At 34.4% G+C, this 21,618-nt stretch overlaps 1 protein-coding gene across 1 annotated transcript in view; it reads right to left on the minus strand.

Moving 5' to 3' along the window:
• Positions 1-21,618, minus strand: part of Unc13c (unc-13 homolog C) — a 613,741-nt gene that overhangs the window by 292,123 nt on the left and 300,000 nt on the right. Inside the window, 3 exon segments of the mRNA XM_047537684.1 lie at positions 13,014-13,177; positions 14,579-14,694; positions 17,892-18,061. Coding sequence (XP_047393640.1) covers positions 13,014-13,177; positions 14,579-14,694; positions 17,892-18,061 — 450 coding nt within the window.

Here is a 21,618-nt window from a genome sequence, read left to right on the forward strand (position 1 = left end):
GCTGCATAGGTCATCCATCTAAGCCTCCCATGGAAACTTCCAAGAAAGTCAAAGATGATGTAAAATCACTACACCTTTGGAAGGAAAAGCTACCAATCAAATATTTCTTGATATCTAGGAGAACTTTCCCTAATTTTAGAGCAGCTGGCTAGATTAAGAAATATCCAGTGGCTGTGTGTATAAAATTCTAAAACATTTACCAGAAAAGAGAAAAGGGAGGATATTTCCAGGAACCTTCATGGTAGGCCTCTGCATTGGAGATATGTGACCAAGGCTGATGCCCAGCATTACTGTCAGTCAGTCCCTATTCCATGGTAATGGCCTCCAGAGGCAGTAAAGATGTTTTTCACTTCCCACACCTTCTCATTCTGTATCCATTAGAGAGTATACAATTCCCAAGGTTGCAATACAGCTTGTGCAATGGGGGAATGGGCAATGGAATATGGAGTTAGTTAGAGGAAAGGACTGGAAGAACACTGGGAACAGTGTACCCTGGGGATTATATTATTACTGTTTATGTTCTGCAAGAAAAAATTCAAGGTTGTTTACATTGTTCTTCCTATTATAAGCGATCTAAGAATGAGATAATCTACTCAAAAGGAACAGGTGAATATCTTTCCCCTGTCTAAAGGAGAGTTTCATTTGAATAAAGATATAGCAAAGAGTGGAAAATTTTTAGGGGTTTGCCTTTTAAGTTTGAAGGTAGATGCTGACAACACTCAGATGGTCAGCAAATATGGATACAAAGGTACTCTGCAAGTTGCCAAAATAAGCAGATGTAAACATTTTTGTATTATTAGCTCAAAACACATACACATGGGTGTGCACAGCACATAGGTACATATAGCAAAAATAATACCTAGTGGGAAACACAACTAACTTAAATGGTCATGTTGTTATTTCTGGATGGATCTGTACATTTTTGTAATATAGAGTGATAGTAACAAAAACAGTATGAGGACCAGTAGAATAGAAGACACAGAGACAAATTCACCTAGATATAGTCATCTGATGTTCAACAAAGATGCCAAAAACACACATAGTAGAAAAGAGCCTGAGAAAATTGGATATCCACATATAGAAGAATGAAACTAGATCCCTGTCTTTTTCACCCTTCACAAAACTCAAAGTGGATCAAAGACTTAGTAGTTAGACCAAAAACTCTGCAACTGTTCAACAAAAATAGGCTCAACACTTTAACATATGGCATAAGCACCAACTTCTTACAAGAATCCTAAAAATATAAGAAATAAAATCAAGATCAATAATTTGACAGCATCAAATTAAAAAAAAATACTGCACAGGAAAGGAAATAATTAAGAGCATGAAGAGAGAGCCTACAGAATGGGAGAAGATCTTTGCCACCTGCTTCTGGAACAGGAAATATATAGAATATATAAAGAAAGATCAGAAAAATCTGATTAATAAATGGAAAAAAATGAACTAAACAGACATTTTTCAAAAGAAGAAATGCAAATGGTCAACAAATACATGAAAAAACATTCAACATCTCTAGAAATCAGGAAAATGCAAATCAAAACTACATTTAGATCTCATCTTACTCTAGTCAGAATGGCAATTATCAAGAATACAAATAATAAGTGTTGGTAAGGATATGGGGATAAAGGTACACACATACATTGGTGGTGGGACTGAAAATTAGTGCAAACACTCTGGAAAACAGTATGGAGATTCCTCGAAAAACTCGAAATGGAATCACCATGTGACCCAGCTATCCCACTCCTCCATATTTATCCAAAATAACTAAAGTCAGCGTATTACGGTACTATAGCCACATCAATGTTTACAGCATGGCAATTCACAATTGCCAACTTATGGAGATAGCTCAGATGACCATCAGCAGATGAATGGATAAAGAAAATGTGGTATATAACACAATGGAGATTTATTCAGCCATTAAAAAGAATGAAATTACGGCATTTTCCAGCAAATGGATGGAACTGGAGAATATCATGCTAAGTGCAATAAACCAGACTGGGAAAGTCAAGGATTGAATGCCATCTCTCATTTGGAATCAAGACCAAAATAAGAAAATGGGGCGGAGGAGTGGTCCCATGAAAACAGAAGGAAAATCAGTGGAGCAGAGGAAGGGAACTGAGAGAGAGGAAAGAGGGACAGGAAAGAGAATGTAATGAAATTAACCAAATTATGGTATGTATGTATATGAATATACCAAGGTGAATTTCACCTTTAAATATATATATATATATATGGAGAGAGAGAGCAATAATTTTAAAAATTGTAAATAAATAGAGGAAGAACAGTACAGTAGAGAAAGGGGAATGGGGGAGGGAGGCAGGGAAAGAATGGGGAAGCACTGGGAACTGAAGTGGAACAAATTATATCGCATGCTTGACTGATTATGTCAAAAGGAACCACAATATTATGTATCACTATAATGTGCTAATAAAAATATTAAAAGTGCACTGTGTTTCAGGGGGCTGGGGAGATAGCTCAGTCGGTAGAGTGCTTGCCTTGCAAGCACAAGACCCTGGGTTCGATCCCCAGCACTGCAAAAAAAAAAAAAAAAAAAAAAAAGTGCACTATGTTTCAGAAATATACTATTAGCATATTTATTATCCTAATCAGAAAAAAAATTGCATTTTAAGTTTTGCTAGTTCAACTTTTGACCTATTATTGATTTTGCCTGTTGTTTACTTTTATTATATTATTATATATTATTAGATTGTTGCTAAAATCTTCTGTAAACTTAGGTACTCTTGAGAATCAAAGATATTTCAACTTTATTAAATTCTTGTTTGAGTAACTAAAGTAAAAATTCCTTTATATGGATGTCAGTTAAGATTTCTGTTGCTTTAACAAAATACCTGAGAAAAACAACTTACAGGAGGGTTTATTTTGGCTCACCATTAAGGAGGTTTCAGTCCATGGCTGCTTGGCCTTGTTGCTTTGGGCCTATATTAAGGTAGAACATCATGGTGGAAGCATTTAGTAGTGCAAACCCCCTCACCTCTTGGCATCCAGGAAGGAAAGTCAGAGAAAGGAGTGGACAGACTCCAATATACCCTTCAAGGGCATGCTGCCAGTGATCTAATTCTTTCCATTAGGCTCACTTCCTAAAAGTTCCACCAACTCATGATAGCACCATAGGGGGGTCACTAAGCAAACTTTCAACACATGAATTTTGGGGCCATTTAAGATGTTAAACTATAAAAACATTTTTCATTTTTAATGAAAACTATATAACCTTTGAAGTATATAATGTAGAATGATATAACGTGTACTGATACTTTAAAGTACCATTTTAAAAAAATTTTGTGGAAAAAAGGCAAACAAATCACCCATAAAATGGTTTATTTTTTTCAAGATTTATCATAGACCTTAGTAATTTTGAGTTAATATGCCCTCCAAATATTATAAAATTTCTAAAAAGTAAATGCCAATTTAATTTTGCAAAATTAAACATATGAAGAATAAATTTTTAAGATACTAATGGAATGATCTTTGTGTGTAAATACATAAGACAAACTGTAGGTATGAGAATGGTGAAGATGCCAGGGACAGTGGCACACACCTGTCATCTCAGAAACTCAGGAGCCTAAGGCAGGAAAATAGCAAGTTCAAGACCCTCAGCAACTCAGCGAGACCATCCTGTAGTGACACATCATACCAATGTTTACAGCAGCACAGTTCACAATAGCCAAGTTCTGGAACCAGCTTAGGTGTCCCTCAGTAGACAACTGTATTATGAAAATGTGATATATATACACAATGGAGTTTTATTCAGCCATAAAGAAAAATGAAATTATGTTGTTTGCTGGTAAACGGATGAAACTGGAGACTAGTTCAGTGTGAAATAAGGCAAACTCAGAAATTCAAGGATTAAATGTTCCCCTTTACATGCAGAAGCTCCAGCAAAATAAGGAATTTAAAGAAGGGGTGGGGAACTCTTCATAATAGAAGGGAGACCCATGGAGTTGAGGAAGGGGAATGACTGGGGAAGAAGGAAGGATGGGAAAGGGGAGGAACAGCAAAATGGAATTAACAAACTATGACATGTATCTCTGTAAACATATCAATGAAGTCTATTTTTATGTATGAGTGTGGCGAGTCAAAAACAGTACCTCTTGGTACCAAAAAATAGTCTATATTAAACTTGCCTTTTTTACATTCACTTGTAACCCCGAATAGAAAACAATTAGGAAATTGATATGATAAAGTTGGTACACATTTCTTAGATGATCAAAGGATTAAAGCAAAAAGATTTAAATTTCAAAGGAGAAGTATTAATTTGGGTTAGTGGCTACTAGAAGTCTTGAAGAAATTTGAAGAAATGTTTAGCAAGTGCTTTTAATTCTTCTCTTTCTTCTTCTTTTCTTTAGTTCTCTTTTCTTTCTTTTAAGCTCTGCAGGGGGATAGAGTCGGGTTGGTCAGTTTAGAGTTAAAGACACCCAAGGCAAAAGAGATTTCATTCTAAGCTTGGCCCTCTTTTATGAACTTAGAAAAGTAAATTCACCATACTTACCTTCAGTTTTCCACATGTAAAATGAAAACACCATTAGAAAATAAAATTCTTATAAGCTCCCCCATGCTATCAATCTCTGAATATAGATAACACGTTGGGTGTGTCCAGTTATATGCATCACTTCTTACTACCATTAACAATTGTGTTGGAATCTAGGATTTGAAAGGATAATAAAAAGGCACTGAGCAAGGGGAGTCAGCCTGAGGCAATTCTTGCTTTTTACAGAGCTCTCAGTTAAAGGGCTTCTACACAGTATGCAATTTGCAAAATCTTTGCTTCTGCACTTATGTGTGTACTCTCTTTATGTGAAGCTATAGCCAAGGCAAAGTTCTTGCTTCTATTCGTTAAAAATAATTTGCTTTCAAAGGCTACAGTTCCAATATTACTTAAACTATTTTAAAGGTGGAAACTGGATTAAAAGTATAATCAGCAGTTTAAAATGACCAAGTAGATCTCTGATGCAAACCAACCCTTCAAAAGGTACCCTTTTAAAAAATCTAGGTCAAAAGTTACTCCAGCAATCACTAGAAATGTTTAACATTCTCCCCTCAGGACAAGATTAAAAAAATGGATTAATAATGCTAAGAGCACTTGACTTTACTTTTGCAAGTAAATGGGGTTAGTGTCAAAACAATTTAACAAATGGAATTTCAGTTTCACTGGAAAAACTAGAATAACAAAGCCCCACAAATAATGTTTAAATTGTGAATAATGAAGCATAGTACTGGCATAAAAACAAATAGACCCAAGGAACAGAACAGAAACTTCAGAGATAAATCTGCACATTTATAGCTAACTGATTTTCCACAAAAGTGCCAAAAACACACAATTGTGGAATGATAGTCTTTTCAATAAATGTGCTTGAAAAACTGGAAATCCACATGAAAAACAATAAACTTAGACCTTTATCTCACACTACATACAAAATCAAATGGATTAAAGCCTTAAATATAAGACCCCCAAACTATAAAACTACTAAATGAAAATACAGAGGAAATCTTTATGACATTGATCTGGGCAGTGATTTTTGGAGGGGGGGAGCATTTTTTGTTTTGTCTTGTTTTTGGATATGAACCCAAAAGAACAGACAACAAAAGCAAGACACACAAATGACAAACAGTCATTTGTATTGAAAAATGCTCAATACCACTAATAATCAAGAAAATGCAATGAAAACCACAATCAGATATCACCCCATACATGTTAGAATGGCATTTATAAAAAAGAGAAAAGATGATAAGAATAGAGAGTATGGACACAAGGCAACCCTTGCAGGCCATTGTGTAAATTAGCAAAGCCACTGTGGAAAACAGGATGGAGGTTTCTCAAAAATAGAACTACCATAAGATCCACCAATTCCAGTACTAAAATATGCATAGAGACATCCACCCTGCCATGTTCTTTGAAGGGCTATTCATGAGAGACAAGATATGAAATCAACCTAAGCATTCATAAAGACATCAAAAGCTAACAAAACGTGGCACATATATACGATGGAATGCTTCTCAGTTAGGAAAATGCTACTCAGGAAAATTTCTGACAACATGAATAAACCTGGAGGACATGATCTTAAGTGAAATAAGTCAATCACAGAAAGATAAATGCCACATGATCTCACTTTATGTGTGGAATCTAAAGTTGATCACGCATCACTAAGAGAAGAATGGTAGGGTAGCTGGTGTTGAGAGTGGTTGGTGAGGGGTGGAGTGTCGGGAGATGTTGGTTAAAGGAGATAAACTTTTAGGAGTAATAATTTCAAAAATTCTATTGTACAACATGGAGACTGTATTTAAGTTATTCTTAAAAAATATCAAATATTCTTACTAAAAAATGATAATTATGTGAGGTCATGTATATGTTAAGTAGCTAGATGTACTTATTCCTCAATGTATATACTTCGAAACATCATGTTGTACACCACATACATACAAAAATACATAAAATTTTGTTAATTAAAATGTAATAAAATAATAACAATTTGTATATGACAAATTGTAATAACAAATAAATAATTATTTGTTTGATGATAGAGCTTCTGGAATGTTTTCAGTTGAAGCAATCACTACAATGTTTATTGACCATTAAATCTCAAAAAAAATTGGTAAATATTGGGAAGTCATGTGTATCAAATTATATATTTGGATTTGCCTCAGTTGCTGTTGTTTTATAAGCATCATGATAGGAAAAAACAATCATTTAACTTACATGCCATGTTGTGAAAAATTGTTCATAATCACATTAATTTTTAGTTTTTAAGGGATAGACATACTTTTGTTTCAAAAATTAAAAAATAAATTAAGGAATAGAACAGCAAATGATTGGAAAGAAGCAATGAGAAGACATTCTTACATCTATGGAAGAGAGTTCAGTGAAAAATATAAAGTAAGATGAAAGGGAAGACTACCTGCATTCTTGATGTTAAAATATACACTAAACATTGACTCCCCTAATTCAGATCAGTGTGTATTTCAGTGATAAATAAATGTTTTATTCATTCTTGTCACTAAAGAGGGTCTTGGAGTATTAAGGATCACTTTCCTTAGGCCCAGGCATAATAGCTGCTCATAGATGCTATGGATTCCTGGAGTTCAATTATGGGGACTTTGACTACAAAGAGCAGGGATGTGGAAAAGGAAAAGAACAGAAAGCATCAGTTTTAGTAGGACCTCAGGCTGCCCTTTGAATTTCTCTCATATCTCTCCTCCTCTGTATCTGGATGGGGTTCAGTCATTTCTATGCTTACAAAACTCCCAAATAGGTATTATACTGTCTTATTAATATTTAATTCTTCTTTCTCTTTCCTCTAAATTAGGAACCCATTGGAAGCTAGAGCTGTCCTTTATTGCTATATCCTAAGGACTCTGCACTGTGATCTGAATTTTTGTGTCCCCACAAAATTACCGTATTAAAAGTTTACCCTTGAGTTGATAGTATTGGGGGAGGGCCCATGGTAAGCAATTAGATTATGAAGGTGGAATTTTCAGGATTGAGATTTGAGTACCCTTATAAAAGAGGCCCAGAAATTTCTCATCCTGTTAGCAATGTGAAGGCACAGTAAAAAGATAGCCATCTATGAACCAGGAAAATGTTCTCACTAGACACCAAATCTGTGGGCACGGTCATTTTGGGTTCCCTTGCCTATGTAAATGAGAGAAATAAGTTCCTATAACTTATAAATCATCCAGTTCATTGTATTTTGTTATAGCAGCATTTATAGTCTAAGACTCCCTGTGTAAGTTCTCACTTTTATACAGTAGAAATATCTACTGAACAAATACATTTCACCTTCTAAAATGTGGGCTCCATGAGAGTCTAACCTTTGACTTCCAGTTTGCTGCTGTATCCTCCATTTCTAGAAATGCTTGTGTACATGGCAGATCCTTAGTAAATATTTCTTAAATGAATAAATAAAACAATTAAGCAGTGCTCTCCTTTGAAAATAGGCTTGTGATTCAAGCAGCTAAAATAGACTGGGTTCAAAGTAAACTACATCCCAAAATTTCTGGTTCAAAGATAAATTGATTAAGGTAATTAAGTGCCGAATTATTGATTAAGTGCCAAAGTGGTTATTTGTTAAGCACACCAAAGTAAAAGACATTGGCCTAGGGTTTTTTTTTTTCATTTGGTATGATAGACACAAGACCACTGTCCAATGGAATCTTGCATTTTGTGAGACAGTTTCAGCTTCAATTAATAAAACAATGACTAATTAAACACTCAATTAAAATGTATTTGTTGGATAAAAGTCACTTCTGGAAGACAATTTAATCCTTAATGCCTGCCATGAAATTTCCTGTATGTGTTCAGAGATAGACAATTAGTCTATTACAACATTATTAGGAATATATATGTTAGCATAAATAGATGAAAATTACCATGAACTCCTCAAATTCTCACGATGGAGACAATTTCTATGTCTGATTCCATGACACAAAATATATGAAATATCATGCTCTTTGCAAAAAGGGAACAGACTTTCATTCTTACTATAATAAATTAGTAAGTTGTTTTTATTTTAAATGGTTGATGTTATTCACTATGTGGGTATAAATTGATCTTGATCAATCACTTGTATAAACAGGAAACTATAATCCCTACCTTTCTCATGGGTACACCAGAAGAAAGGACACACTTTTATGGAACAGATAGAACTAACAAATCGTGCCCCCAGAAAATGTCTGTGGTAGAAGGGGAGTGCATTTACAGTAAGCAGGAGGCATCCTGCAGGATTGGGAAGTTGAGTCTTAATGTTTGGGTTATTTACCAGCAAAATATATTCAGTTTCCTTTCTGTGATGAGAAATACACAAGAGAAAAATGTAATAATGCACTGTCAGACTCTCTGTCTTAATGCACACTTCCCTGTGTTTATTTCTTCTCCAAGTCCATCTTCAAAGAAATGGGAATATACTTTAAAAAATTCAATCTCTAATAATACAAGGACTATGAAGGTACTTGGGAATTTGGCTAAGCACATGGGGTATTTAAATATGAAAAGAAACTGTGACTTGATTTCTGCTTTTGTTCCAATATTGTATCTAGAAAAATCTACAAGAACTAAGTATGTTTATCCTTTCCCAAACTTGTGAGTATCCAAATGAAACAGAAAGGACATGCTTTCTTCCTTGAAGCAGAGTTCCCCCATTTCAAGTTTTTCAAAACTAAGAGAAAGTAATTCTGAGATAAGCTTGAAATACTTAGTTCTACATTTTTGGTGGTGGTGATGGTGGTGGTGGTGGTAATGGTTTGTTAGTTGATTTTCTGGTTTTTAGTTTTTGTTTTTGTTTCCCTGAAGCAAGGTTTCAAAACAGAAAAATACTGAGAGTTATAGGGTAACAAATTTAGAGTCAGAGCAGGTGTATTGTTGGCCAACAATAGGTTAGGAATCAAGTTACAGTTCAGTTGCAGAAATATCATTTTGCAAGTCTGGTTTAATCATCTGTGAAACACGTTTCAACACCTAACCAAAAAATGCTAGTATTTGAACTTCTTCAGATTATTAGAAATGATCAACGTGGTATGTGCCACAATAGTGAAATACAACATAAATGATGAAACAGATACCTATATCAGCCTAATTAAACCTTTCATATTTACTTTATTTGCTTTAGGCAACTGAAGATGTCTGACATCCAAAGATACAGAAGGAAAAGTTGAGATAAATATAATTCTGATAAACAACTTCTGATTCAATTACAAATGTGTATTGAGTTTAAATCCTGTACCCAAAACTTTTTAAAAGAAGAAACGAAAGTTACAACTCTTCTCCTCAGGATTTCAATTGTGAATCCTTGAATAGAATTCAAATGCACCTCTAAGGTATTCTATTACATTGTCTCTCTTAAAAACAGAGATAAAATCATATTAACATATTTTATTTATTTAAAATGCATACATGCACATTTTTCTATAAAATCACTATTTTCCAACAACTAATGATTATCAATAAGCAATAAATGAAGACATTGCCTCTATGTTGGTAGAAATTTTATAAAGGGTTTATCAAATTGTCAAACAACAGAAATTTTTTTTCTTCTGGCAAGGTAATGGCAAACAGTACTATCAAAGCAAAAATCGTTCTGGATAAAGTTTATTAGGCAAGGGGAATTTTTAGAAAGACTATGGCAATAGGCAACATATTTTTTAAAAAAATTAACATCTCAAAGGAGGAGAGAAAGAAATCATAATTGCAAGTTTTCTAAAATTAATGCTCTAAAGAAAGGGGGTCAGGGGCTCCTATGGTTTAGGCCATCTGGACTCTGCAAGGGTCAGGATGAGAGGGAGGTCAAGAAACTAGAGGCAAAAGAAGACTATCTAAAGCTTTGTCAAGCTTGGGGAAAAATTATGGCTCTCTTGATCAGTCATAATGCTAAAATATGTAATAAATAAAGTATCAATATAAAATAAAATGTAGAACCACATGTAGGTATAATTTACCATATCATGTTATCATTGAAGTGTTGGTCAATTTATCATTAAAAATGATACATTCTTTTTCCTTATGTCTCTCTGCCTTGCTTTCACTGCTTATGTTATGGAGTCCTAGCCAGAAGCCTGACTCTAGGGATTGAACAAATTGGGCATGCAACTCACCTCAAAAACCAAATAAAATAGGTAATGGTGAAAAACATGAAAGGAACTTTGATCAGTGCAGCTACTCTGGGAAGACAAGGGGACCTATGTCCTTAACCTTGTCTTGGAGGCACTGACAATGCCTTTGAGGTTACATAGAAAGGAGAATGAGGGTAAGGATTGGGGGTTACATAACAAGGAGATTTTCATTAGCAACCAAAGCAGGTGATTTTGATAAGTGTGGTCTGTCCATTGTTATCCCAGCACTGGTCAGGTGAGGCCTTCCAAGATAAGAAAGTTACTGTTATCTGGAACTGGGGAGGAGTGGTAGCTTCTGTTCATCTCAAGAAATTTATCTGAGCAGCCTTTGTTCTAGGAATCCGAGGTAGTTCAAAGCAATGGAGATAAGTGCAAAGTGCAAGCAGAGAGGCCAAGTCTTTAATTCTACTTTTAACTACCTGCTGGATATTTATTTGCAGGCAAAAGTGAAGAGTCTAAGTCCCTGTTATACATAGACCAAAGGTTGGCCATCTAAGGTCTTTATCAAATCCTGATCATATATATTTTTTTTAAGAAAAAGTTTTATCAGAACACACTCATGCCTATTTGTTTGCTTATATCTAAGATTGTTTTGGAGTAGGACTACAGAGTTGAGCAAACATGACAGAGACAGTAGAGCCCACAAAGTATTTACTATCTGGTCCGTCACAGAAAAAGTTTTTTGCTGATCTGTTTTAGATCATTACATGTGTGACCAGGGACTTTGTCAAACCTGAGTTTTACAAATATAATATAACTCAATTTACCTTCAAGTCACTTAATATCAAATAAGTGTAATGAATATTTTTATTCTTATTATTTATTTACATTGAGAGATAAGAGAAATGTGAATGAGGTCTGATTCCCTTTTCAACTACCATATATTTACCATTTTTCTATATTAACATGACTGTGCTTCTTAGAATATAAAAAAACATAGAAATGAAGGAATCTGACACCATTAGAAATAGTTTGTAATAAATTCAACTCGATCTTTTCTTTTATTGAAATTCTTTCCAGATGCAGGTTGCTTTGATTGTTTTAACCTCAAATGACTTAGAAAGAACAGCTCATTTACTTTATGCTGTTAATCACAGTTTCATTTTAATCGCACTCAAATTTTATACTAGGTATTCTGCTGAATTATAGCCATTGGCATGGGACAAAACAGATGGCAAAGTCACAGATTTCCTTATAGCTACACCATTACAAAGTAGGTTGCATGGAATGCGAGCCCTTGTTACTGGATATGGGCAAGCTAATGGACAATGACCATCAGTCAGAGATCTAATGACAGAGTTTCCAGATTTGACCTGGAGGTTAAATTCTTCATGTCTAAGAACCTGTTTCTCTTTATTATTTAGCATCAGGCACTCTGAAAACTGTAAAACACACAATTTCTCTATCACTACTTTTTAAAAACTCATTTATTCTTAAGTTATGCTATTTAGGAATGATAAATAGTGATTAAGTATTATGAACAATAAACTTTAAAGAGGAATACTGATTTGGGTTTGATTCACCTCTCATTAAAATTAATGATATTGATTATCTGGGCCAACATCTGTTCAATTCACATGTAAGTATGACTCTGTCATCAATAAAAAAGATAAATTCTCTAATATATGCACATAGTTTATATATTATACATGTGAACCAAATGCATGTACAAACTTGGGCTAGATATCAGAATGTAAGTACAGGAAGTAATGACCCAGTTCCGGATCCTGACTGAGTTCCTCAGAAAGGGTTAGGAGTCTCAAAGTCAATTCTATTTTACTGTACTTACTGAAGTGTTTGACTTCTATTAGTACTCAATAAATCTTTGTCCTATTGAAATAGGGATACTGAACTAAGTAACAAAGGGAGGATTAATTACTCTAATATTTGACACAAAATGTTACGATGTTTCTGGATAGGTCATGACACTAACCTCCTGTATAACTTTGGATACTTCAGGGCTTTAGTTTCCTCAAATATCAAATCAGGTACTATTTCTTAAACATTAAAGTTGTGAGAAGCAACTGAAAGGATTGTTAAAAGAGACTTCTGGGCTCCACCCTCAGAATTTCTGATTCAGGTAGAGAATTTGCTTTTTCAAAGTCCTGGGTGCTGTGGATGCTGTCAAGGGACCACACTGTGAGAACAGAACCAAGGTGGAGGATGATGACAGGGCATTACCAAATCCTCAGTGCCATATATATAGGAGTAGGTAGCCAGTATCAATCATACACAATAAACTGACCATCTTCTTAGGCAACGTTTCCTTTGAATTAGAAGTGAGATGAATGATCTCTCTCTTTCTCTCTCTCTCTCTCTCTTTCTTTCTTTTCCTTTTCTTTTTCTTTAGACTTCAACAGGGATTGCTCACCATGTAAGAGTTAGACAGTACTTACGTCATGGCTTGATAAATGGATTCAATTCCGTAGCGCATGGCAAATTCATCAACTATTTCTTGGGATGCATCATCAAAAAAAACCTTCCAGGCTTCATCCCCTTTGACCTCTGGGATTTTCACTCCACCATTAGATTTCACTTCAGTTAAGTAATGGAACAGATTCTAAAAGCAAGTGGTTTTCAGTTGTTCAGTGACTCCTCAGAATAAGCTAGAAATATTTAACTACAACTTTCAGTAAAATACACTTGCATTGCCATCTTTTCTAATGTTTCATTGACATCTAAAAGCAGAGGAATAGCTTAGATTTTTATTCTGACTCACTTCACTTATTATTCAAAATATGCCTTTACTTCTGCTTAGGATTGCAGAGAATCAATGATCCACATGTTTTGTACATACCCAACCATTTTCAGAAGGAAATAAAAATGTTTGCATGTAAGCATAGGTACTTGATAGAACATAATTTGCTTTCATAGACTCTGAGTGAATTATAGTCCTCTGGAAGAATGTGATTTTGGCTACATTGGTACAGAATGCAGTTGCATAATGATACCAATGGGCAATGAAATGAGGTTGAAAATGAATGTTTGAGAACTTAATAATGAAAAAAAAATCAGTACCCTCAGATTATTTTTTGCTTCTAACAATTTCGGAACTACTGTATGGATACAGCATGAATCAACTGAAGAAACTTTTCTTAGATTTCAGTTTTTCAGATTCTTGAACCACTAGAAAAGACTCTGAAAAGAGAAACATAATGCTGCTTCTCTGAACCCAAATATTCTCTGCCTATACTTTAAGGCAAGACTCCTCCATCATGCTAATTCAATGTATTTCTTTTTATTAGTCTGAAAACTAAATGACTTTTCTTGAAGGAATGAGATCACTAATTGGATTGAGGTGAAGAAGTTTAGGCCCCATGGCTAATTATTGTATAAAAGACAAGTGACTTAAAGGTAGTTTCTCATTCATTTTTACTTTAGTAAAATTGGGTGCAAATGCTTATATGTATCAAATATATATAGGTATAAATTTTCATAGAAATATTTAGAAAAAATAGTATACAAAAAAAGCAAAACTGTCTTTCAAATGTTTTTTGTCACTAGGAGAGTATTTAAGTACTTTGAATATGGGGAATGATACGTTCCTCAGTTTCACCTTATCTTTTGTGATATCTGGGACAAGTATCATTTGGATCTAAGGAAGTCTTCAGTGTCACCTCAAACTAACTCCTCCAATGCAAAGCATCCAATAGAAGCCCAAGGTTACTGGTCTGTTTATTTATGCAGAGGCACGCAGGAAACTGGTGAGTCTGCCCTTTAAAAAAAAGTCTGCATCATGGGCTAGTTCTGAAGTTTTGTTAGAGGAAAAATTCTTCAGGGTTAATACCTGGGATTTACACAGCACCTGAGCACGTCACCTGTTATAACAGGAAGTCAACTCTAGGAACTGCTCCACAAACACAATTCTATGTTTTCTTAAAACATAATACCATTTTATGACCCACAATCAAGATAACTTTATTTTCTAGGTTTTATTCTTAACAAAATATAATTTACTTACCTCATGCAAACATGTGTACTGTACATGGTATGGAGCAACCTTCTCCTCTCCTTTTATCTCCACATTGATTTTCAATCGAATGGCCCCAGATACAGCTGACTTATCTGTCCGTTTCTCTGATAAAGCAAAAAATTCATATTTCTTATTCAAGTTTACAAAAGCTTAAAAAAATGTTTATGTGGCTAAAAATCTACTTTTCTAGGTCAGATTTGAGTAAATAGCCATGATTCCCCTAAATACAACTCAAAAGATTTGCTAGTTGTATCATTTTGCTTGTTAAACTGCCTTATAGAAACAGAAAAAAGTCAATCAGAAGACACTACTCTTCTGATATAAATTTCTGTGTACTTGATCACTTTATATGATGAAATTAAATACAATATTTGCAATCAAAAGTAAGATGGCTAAAGTACAGTTTTTATTTTAGTTTGTTCTTTTCAAATTTGCATGTCAGTAAAGTGTATTTTAACATACGGTATATACATGGAGTATAAATTATTCTAATTAGGATCCCATTCCTGTGGTTGTACATGATGTAGAGTTTCACTGGTTGTGTATTCATATATGAACATAGAAAAGTTATGTCCGATTCATTCTATTCTTTCTTATTCTCATCCTCCTCCCTTCCCTTCATTTCCCTTTGGCTAATCACTAATGAAACATAATATTACATAGGAAATTATTTCACTTAAAAGCTCTCAGGCACCCTGGCACACACCTATTATCCCAGTAACTCTGCAGGCTGAGGCAGGAGGATTGCAAGTTCAAAACCAGCCTCAGCGAAAGCAGGGTGCTAAATAGCTCAGTGAGACCCTGTCTCTAAATAAAATACAAAACTAGGGTTGGGGACATAGCTCAGTGGTGTGCCCCTGAGTTCAGTCTCCAGTACCAGGGTGGGTGAAAAGCTCTTACTTCTCAATTTCTTCTTTCTGGGCTTGAAAACTTTCTGGGCTTGGTTAACTACAACAAAAATCAGTTAACACTTTCCACTGTCAGTAATTCGTAAGACCTACAGTCTGTCTATAACCTGTGTTTATTTATAATACTGGGTTAATAGCTTGTTTGAATGGCATCAACATATAATGAATTGAGTTAAATAATGTATGTGTATGAGCATGTACAGTATGAACTGATTGATAGGTTTGAAAAAAATAAAGTCTTAGTCACAAAATTTCTAGTGTGTGAATCTAAGTGGGGACCTATATGATACCTATTTCATAGACAAAATATGAAGTGGCATGCCAACCCACTTCACGAATGAAAAATAGGATCTAAGTAAGGCAACACCAAGTCAGTGGTAGAGACATACTTATCTTTTTAATTCAATCTCCAGTACCGGGGGCGGGGGTACTTATTTCAACATACTTATCTTTTTAGCCACACAAGATGGAGTTAAATCAAGAGAACTCCTTTCTCATTGTAGAATGCCTGCTGATTTCTCATCCTTATCATTCAATAGTCCTTCTGTTGTGAAGATCCTTCTCTTAGTGCCAGGATCATGATAGTTTTTTCCTACTGGCTGAGAACTGGTTGATTCTCAACAAATACTAAAGTTCTCTGCTGGTGTTTAGAGAAATGGAAGTCCTGGAATCTTCTTGCCACCCACTTCTTCCAGAGCTCCAGGGGAGCTTTCTGGGTCTTTGATTCTTAACTATCATTATCCCATCAGATCCACGGGAAGCCCTTGGACACCCAGAACTTTTGGCCAAGTCTTATTTTGGTGAAATGAATTCTAAGTCATGAAGAAGGAAGAAAGGTGTACAAAGAATGAAGAGATTGAAACTACTAAGAGATTTTACAAAGTGCTAAGAAAAATGAAACCTGTTTCTCTTTCTCCACCTTCTCCCTCCCTGAGATTACAATAAGGGATCAGCAATGAGGGAACAAAAGAACTTCCTGAGGGTGACTGGGCAGAGGAGATTGTGTTACATGACATAATCTACTCATAGACTAAAGAACAGTTCCAGCATGAAAACTGGATGGCTGATTTCACTAATAGCACATTCATATTCCTTAGCAAACTGAACATATTCTCATATGTTTTGCCAAAAGAACAAATTAGGGAGTTTTAGTCTGATTTATAACTTCACTGCCTCAACTCAAGGGCATGCTGTTACTACAGAAAAATAAAAGTCCACATTCACATGTAAGCCTCTTAAATAAAAATATAATTTATAACTATTGCACCCAGTTAATGGTCTGAAATTTACCCTTACTTAACATCTGCTTTCATATATAAAGTCACTTAATAATTTAGACAAGATGTAGTAGGATGCTCACTATAACTTAGATTTAAAATGTTACCCCAATAATGTAGAAGTAACAATTTCTTTAAGGAGGATTTCGAAAATATTTTTAACGGTAATGGTTTAGCTTGAATGAAGTATAGCTTGAATTGTTTGTGTCCAGATAAGTTAAATTTCTTTAAATTATTATATAATTTAGAGCTTTGTTAATTCTATGACATTCTTCCTTTACTTTGTCAACTATTATGTAACTCAAAGTTAGCATGCTTTAAAGAGCTAAAATCACATTTTAATTTGCCAAAGTATATGGGTATCGTGGGTGGTAACTTTTTGTAACCCTGGAACTATGTCAACTCTTTGATTCATGAGCAGCCAGTCCTCAAAAATTCAATTAAAGCATGTCAGAAAATATCAATAAAAGATCTTCGTATCATGTTCTTTGTAGAAACTGAGGTAATCAATGTATTTTTACTATTATTAAACCATCAATGAAGATTCTAGGGTAATAGTCAAGCCTAGTAAAAGTCAAATTAAAACTTGTCTTTATTTATACAATAAAATTTAATTTAAAATTATGAAATAAACATATTCTCAATATCTTCATCATCAGAGTCATCACTGAATCCACATGAATACTTGACTTCATCAACTAAAGTGTGCTTTTATGTTATTGTTTGAGAGAAATCAAAAATGTATTTTTATTGCCAAAATTCCATTAATAAACCAGAAGGAAACCAGTCAAACAGCTCTAAGTCAAAACTTGATTATTTTCCCCCAAACATTGGGCAGAGGTTTCTGAAGCCATATGTTATGAATTAAAGATGAAGAATTTTCTCTGAAGACATTCAGTCGGTTCTTTGAGTTTTCTCTTTTCATCTCCAATTTAAGTCTTTCAGTAATACTGAATTTGAATAAATAGTTACCTTTTAATTGCCAATAAACTACCCCACCTGAAAATCCAACAGGATGATCTTTAGGCATTGGTTATTTTTATCTATATGGGAATATAATAGATGACATTCTGGAATTTTTTAAACTTGTTTTCAAGTAGATGTAAAGATAATCACCTAAGTTGTACCAGACATCCATTTCTCCACTCAATGTCCTTACTTCTACAATTGTTTGTCCCAGAAAATCATCTGACTCCTTTTTGAAATGTTGCTTGACTCTGGATTTAATGTCATCATCTTCGTCCCACACTCTGACTTTGATTCGATCTGTGGAGTTATGGCACTCACTGAAAATAAATGTGAATAAATTAGCAACCATTGAAAACAGTTCTAAGGGGCATCGGATATTAGCACCTTATTGTAAATCTATCTAATTCAGAAAGACATAGCATATCACATGATAAATGAGATTTCCCACTGACCCATCCTACCATGGGATATTGTAGATATATAGTGAACAAAAGTTTGATTAATTAAGTGATGTTATAAGCAAAAATCCTGTCTCCTACTGTTCTACTTCTTTTAATTCAACTAGATATGGTCAAATGTAGGACAGAACTTTGCTTGGTATATTTTCATTTGTGCCATGTTTCCTATTTGCAACAGTTATCTTGGACAACATATTCATGCTCAGAAAATTCTTCATCAAAAATATAAACCTGATTTTATTGCAATGGGTTTTGAGAAAGTGGACTTCACAGAGTATAAAAATGATATTAGTTATGTGCAGGTATTTGATAAAATAAAAATCCAAGTATACACACAGATAAGGTTAAATATGTTAAGTAACTTATTTCTGATTTTAGGAATTAACTGAGAAAAATAAGAAGAAACTGCACATTCTAGTCCAATCTCTTTTCTAGGTTTCCTCTACCTTCTTTTATTGAAGCAAATTACTTGGTATTGTCCACACATATTGTGGTCTTTCCTGACCCTGTGATTTTTGTATATATTCTTCCCTATCCTTCTCTATTTGATAGTTAATCATTCTTTAAGAATCAGCTAGTCATGTGCTCTCTTCCCATTGCTTTTTGAACCAGTTAGTCATGTTCAGCTGTTTGCTTCCAAAATATTGTACACATGTATCCTGTTTAGAACTGGAGTCTTTAACTTGGTGTTTATGGATAGTCCTGGGCACTCCTGAACTTGGATTAAAAACAAACCCATCATAATTTTTTTCAACTTTGAATAAAGGCAACAAATCCCAGCAATATTGTGTTATTAATGAAATTATAGTTATTTACATGTAACATTACAAATACTAGGAAACTATGTATATATGTATATATATAATATATTATTTTGATTCTAAAGCCGTATTTCAACATAATGGCTTTTCTTTTCAAATCTGTTTTTTATTTTATGCATTAAAAATACACTTAATTTTATAAAGAAATCCACAGCATTCACTAAACTGTGAAACAGGTTCATGGAAAAAAATTATTTAAAAACTCCTGACAGTAAAATAACTGTCCAATTTATCTTTGAGGTAAGATATGAGGACATATAATAATTAGATTTGGAGTATAAATGCCTTGTGCAAATTGTAGTCCTAATAGTTCATCGTAATGAAGGAATTTTCTATACAGAATATTTCGGTGATTTCTGGAACATTTTTTGGTTGTCACAAACTTTGAGGGCACTAATGGCATTCAGTGAACTAGGCCAGAGATTTAGACACCCTGTCATATGCAGGAGAATCTTTGTGCATTAAAATTTCCTACTAGGCATTAATGAAAACAGAGTACCCATTAATAATGATCTCTGCTCAGGAACTAACTCTTTTACACAAAAACTTCAAGTGTTTTGCATGTTTTACTAGACACTGAAATTTCATGGAAACCAAAAGAGTTTTTTTTTCCTTTTTGTGTTACTGTTCAGAACTTTACCAAAGAAAGGTTTTGTTCCATTTTGAGAAATTGTATTACCAATCTCGAAACTACTCAAGTATTTGAATCAAAGAAGATGTATTGGTCTGCTTTTAAAATGGTCTTATTCTTGCTAATTCTAAGAATAGGTAAAAAGCCTGTATTTACAAGATCAGCATCCATAAATCAATAGCTTTCTTATACTCCAACAGTGATTCAGTTGAGGAAGAAATCAGGAAAACTGGCCCATTTACAAAAACCTAAAAAAAAAAAAAAAAAACCCAAATACCTGGGAATTAATCTAAAGAGATATAATAGCTCTACAATGAAAATTATAGAACACTGAAGAAAGAAAATGAAGACCACCTTAGAAGATGGAAAGACAACTCATGTTTTTGGATAGGCAGAATTAATATTGTCAAAATGGCCATACTTCCAGAAGCAATATACAGATTCAATGCAATCCCCCATCAAAATGCCAATGACATTCTTCACAGAATTAGAAAAAAAATATTAACTTCATTTGGAAGAATAAGAAACCCAGAATAGCCAAAGCAATATTAAGCAAAAGTGAAGCAGGAGGCATCATAATACCTGATCCAAAATTATTCTACAGAGTTGTAGTTACAAAAACAGCATGGTATTGGCACCAATGTAGACATGAAGACCAATGGAATAGAAAAGAAGACAGAGACAAACCCACAAACCTATAGCAGTCTGATATTTGACAAAGGTGCCAAAAATATATCTTGGAGAAAAGACAGCCTTTTTAACAAATGGTACTGGGAAAACTGAATAGCTATTTGTAGAAAAATAAAAGTAGACCTCTAGCTTTCATCCAGCACAAAACTCAAATCGAAATGGATGGAAGACTTAGGAGTTAGGCTAGAAACCATAAAATTGCTAGAAGAAAACACAGGGTCAACACTCCATCATATAGGTGCTGGCACAGATTTCCTTAACAAGACCCCCCAAAGTATAAGAAATAAAACCAACAATCAATAAATGGGATGCCATTAAACTAAAATCTTCTGCACAGCTAAGGAAACCATTAACAGCATGAAGACAGAGCCCACAGAATGGGAGAAAATCTTGACCAGCTACTACTCTGACAGGGGAACTAATATCCAGAACATACAAGAACTTGAAAAGCTTAGCACTGAAAAAAAAAATAGCCCAATAAATAAGTGGACAAAGGAACTAAACAGAAACTTCTCAATAGAAGAAACACAAAAGGCCAATAAATACACGAAAAATTGTTCAACATCTTGAGCAATTAGGGGAATGCAAATCAAAACTACAGTAAGATTCCATTTCACTCCAGTCAAAATGGCAATGATCAAGAATACAAATAACAAGCTGGACCTGGTGGTGCATCCCTGTAATCCCAGTGCCTTGGGAGACTGAGGCAGGAGGATCACAAGTTCAAAGCCAGCCTCAGCAAAAGTAAGGAACTAAGCAACTCAGTGAGAGCCTGTCTCTAAATAAAATACAAAATAAGACTGAAGATGTGGCTCAGTGGTCAAGTGCCCCTGAGTTCAATCCTGAGTACCCTTCCCTCCCCCCCAAAAAAGAATACAAATAACAATAAATATTGGCAAGGCTGTGGGGAGAAAGGAACACTTGTACATTGTTGGTGGGACTGAAGACTAGTTACTACTACTCTGGAAAGCAGTTTGGAGAGTCCTCAAAACACAGGGATGGAACCACCATGTGATTCAGCGATCCCACTCCTGAGTATTTTCCCCAGATTCTAAAATCACCATACTAGAGCAACACAGCTACATCAGTGTTTATAGCAGCACAATTCACAACAGATAGATTATGGAATCAACCCAATGCCTGTAAATAGATTAATGGATTAAGAAATTGTAGTATACACACACACACACACACACACACACACACACAATGGAGTTCTACTCAGCCATGAAAAAGAACGAAGTTATGGCATTTGCTGGTAAATGAATGGAAAT

This window comes from Sciurus carolinensis, chromosome 2 (assembly GCF_902686445.1).
Source record: "Sciurus carolinensis chromosome 2, mSciCar1.2, whole genome shotgun sequence".
In the NCBI taxonomy this organism is placed as follows: Eukaryota; Metazoa; Chordata; class Mammalia; order Rodentia; family Sciuridae; genus Sciurus; species Sciurus carolinensis.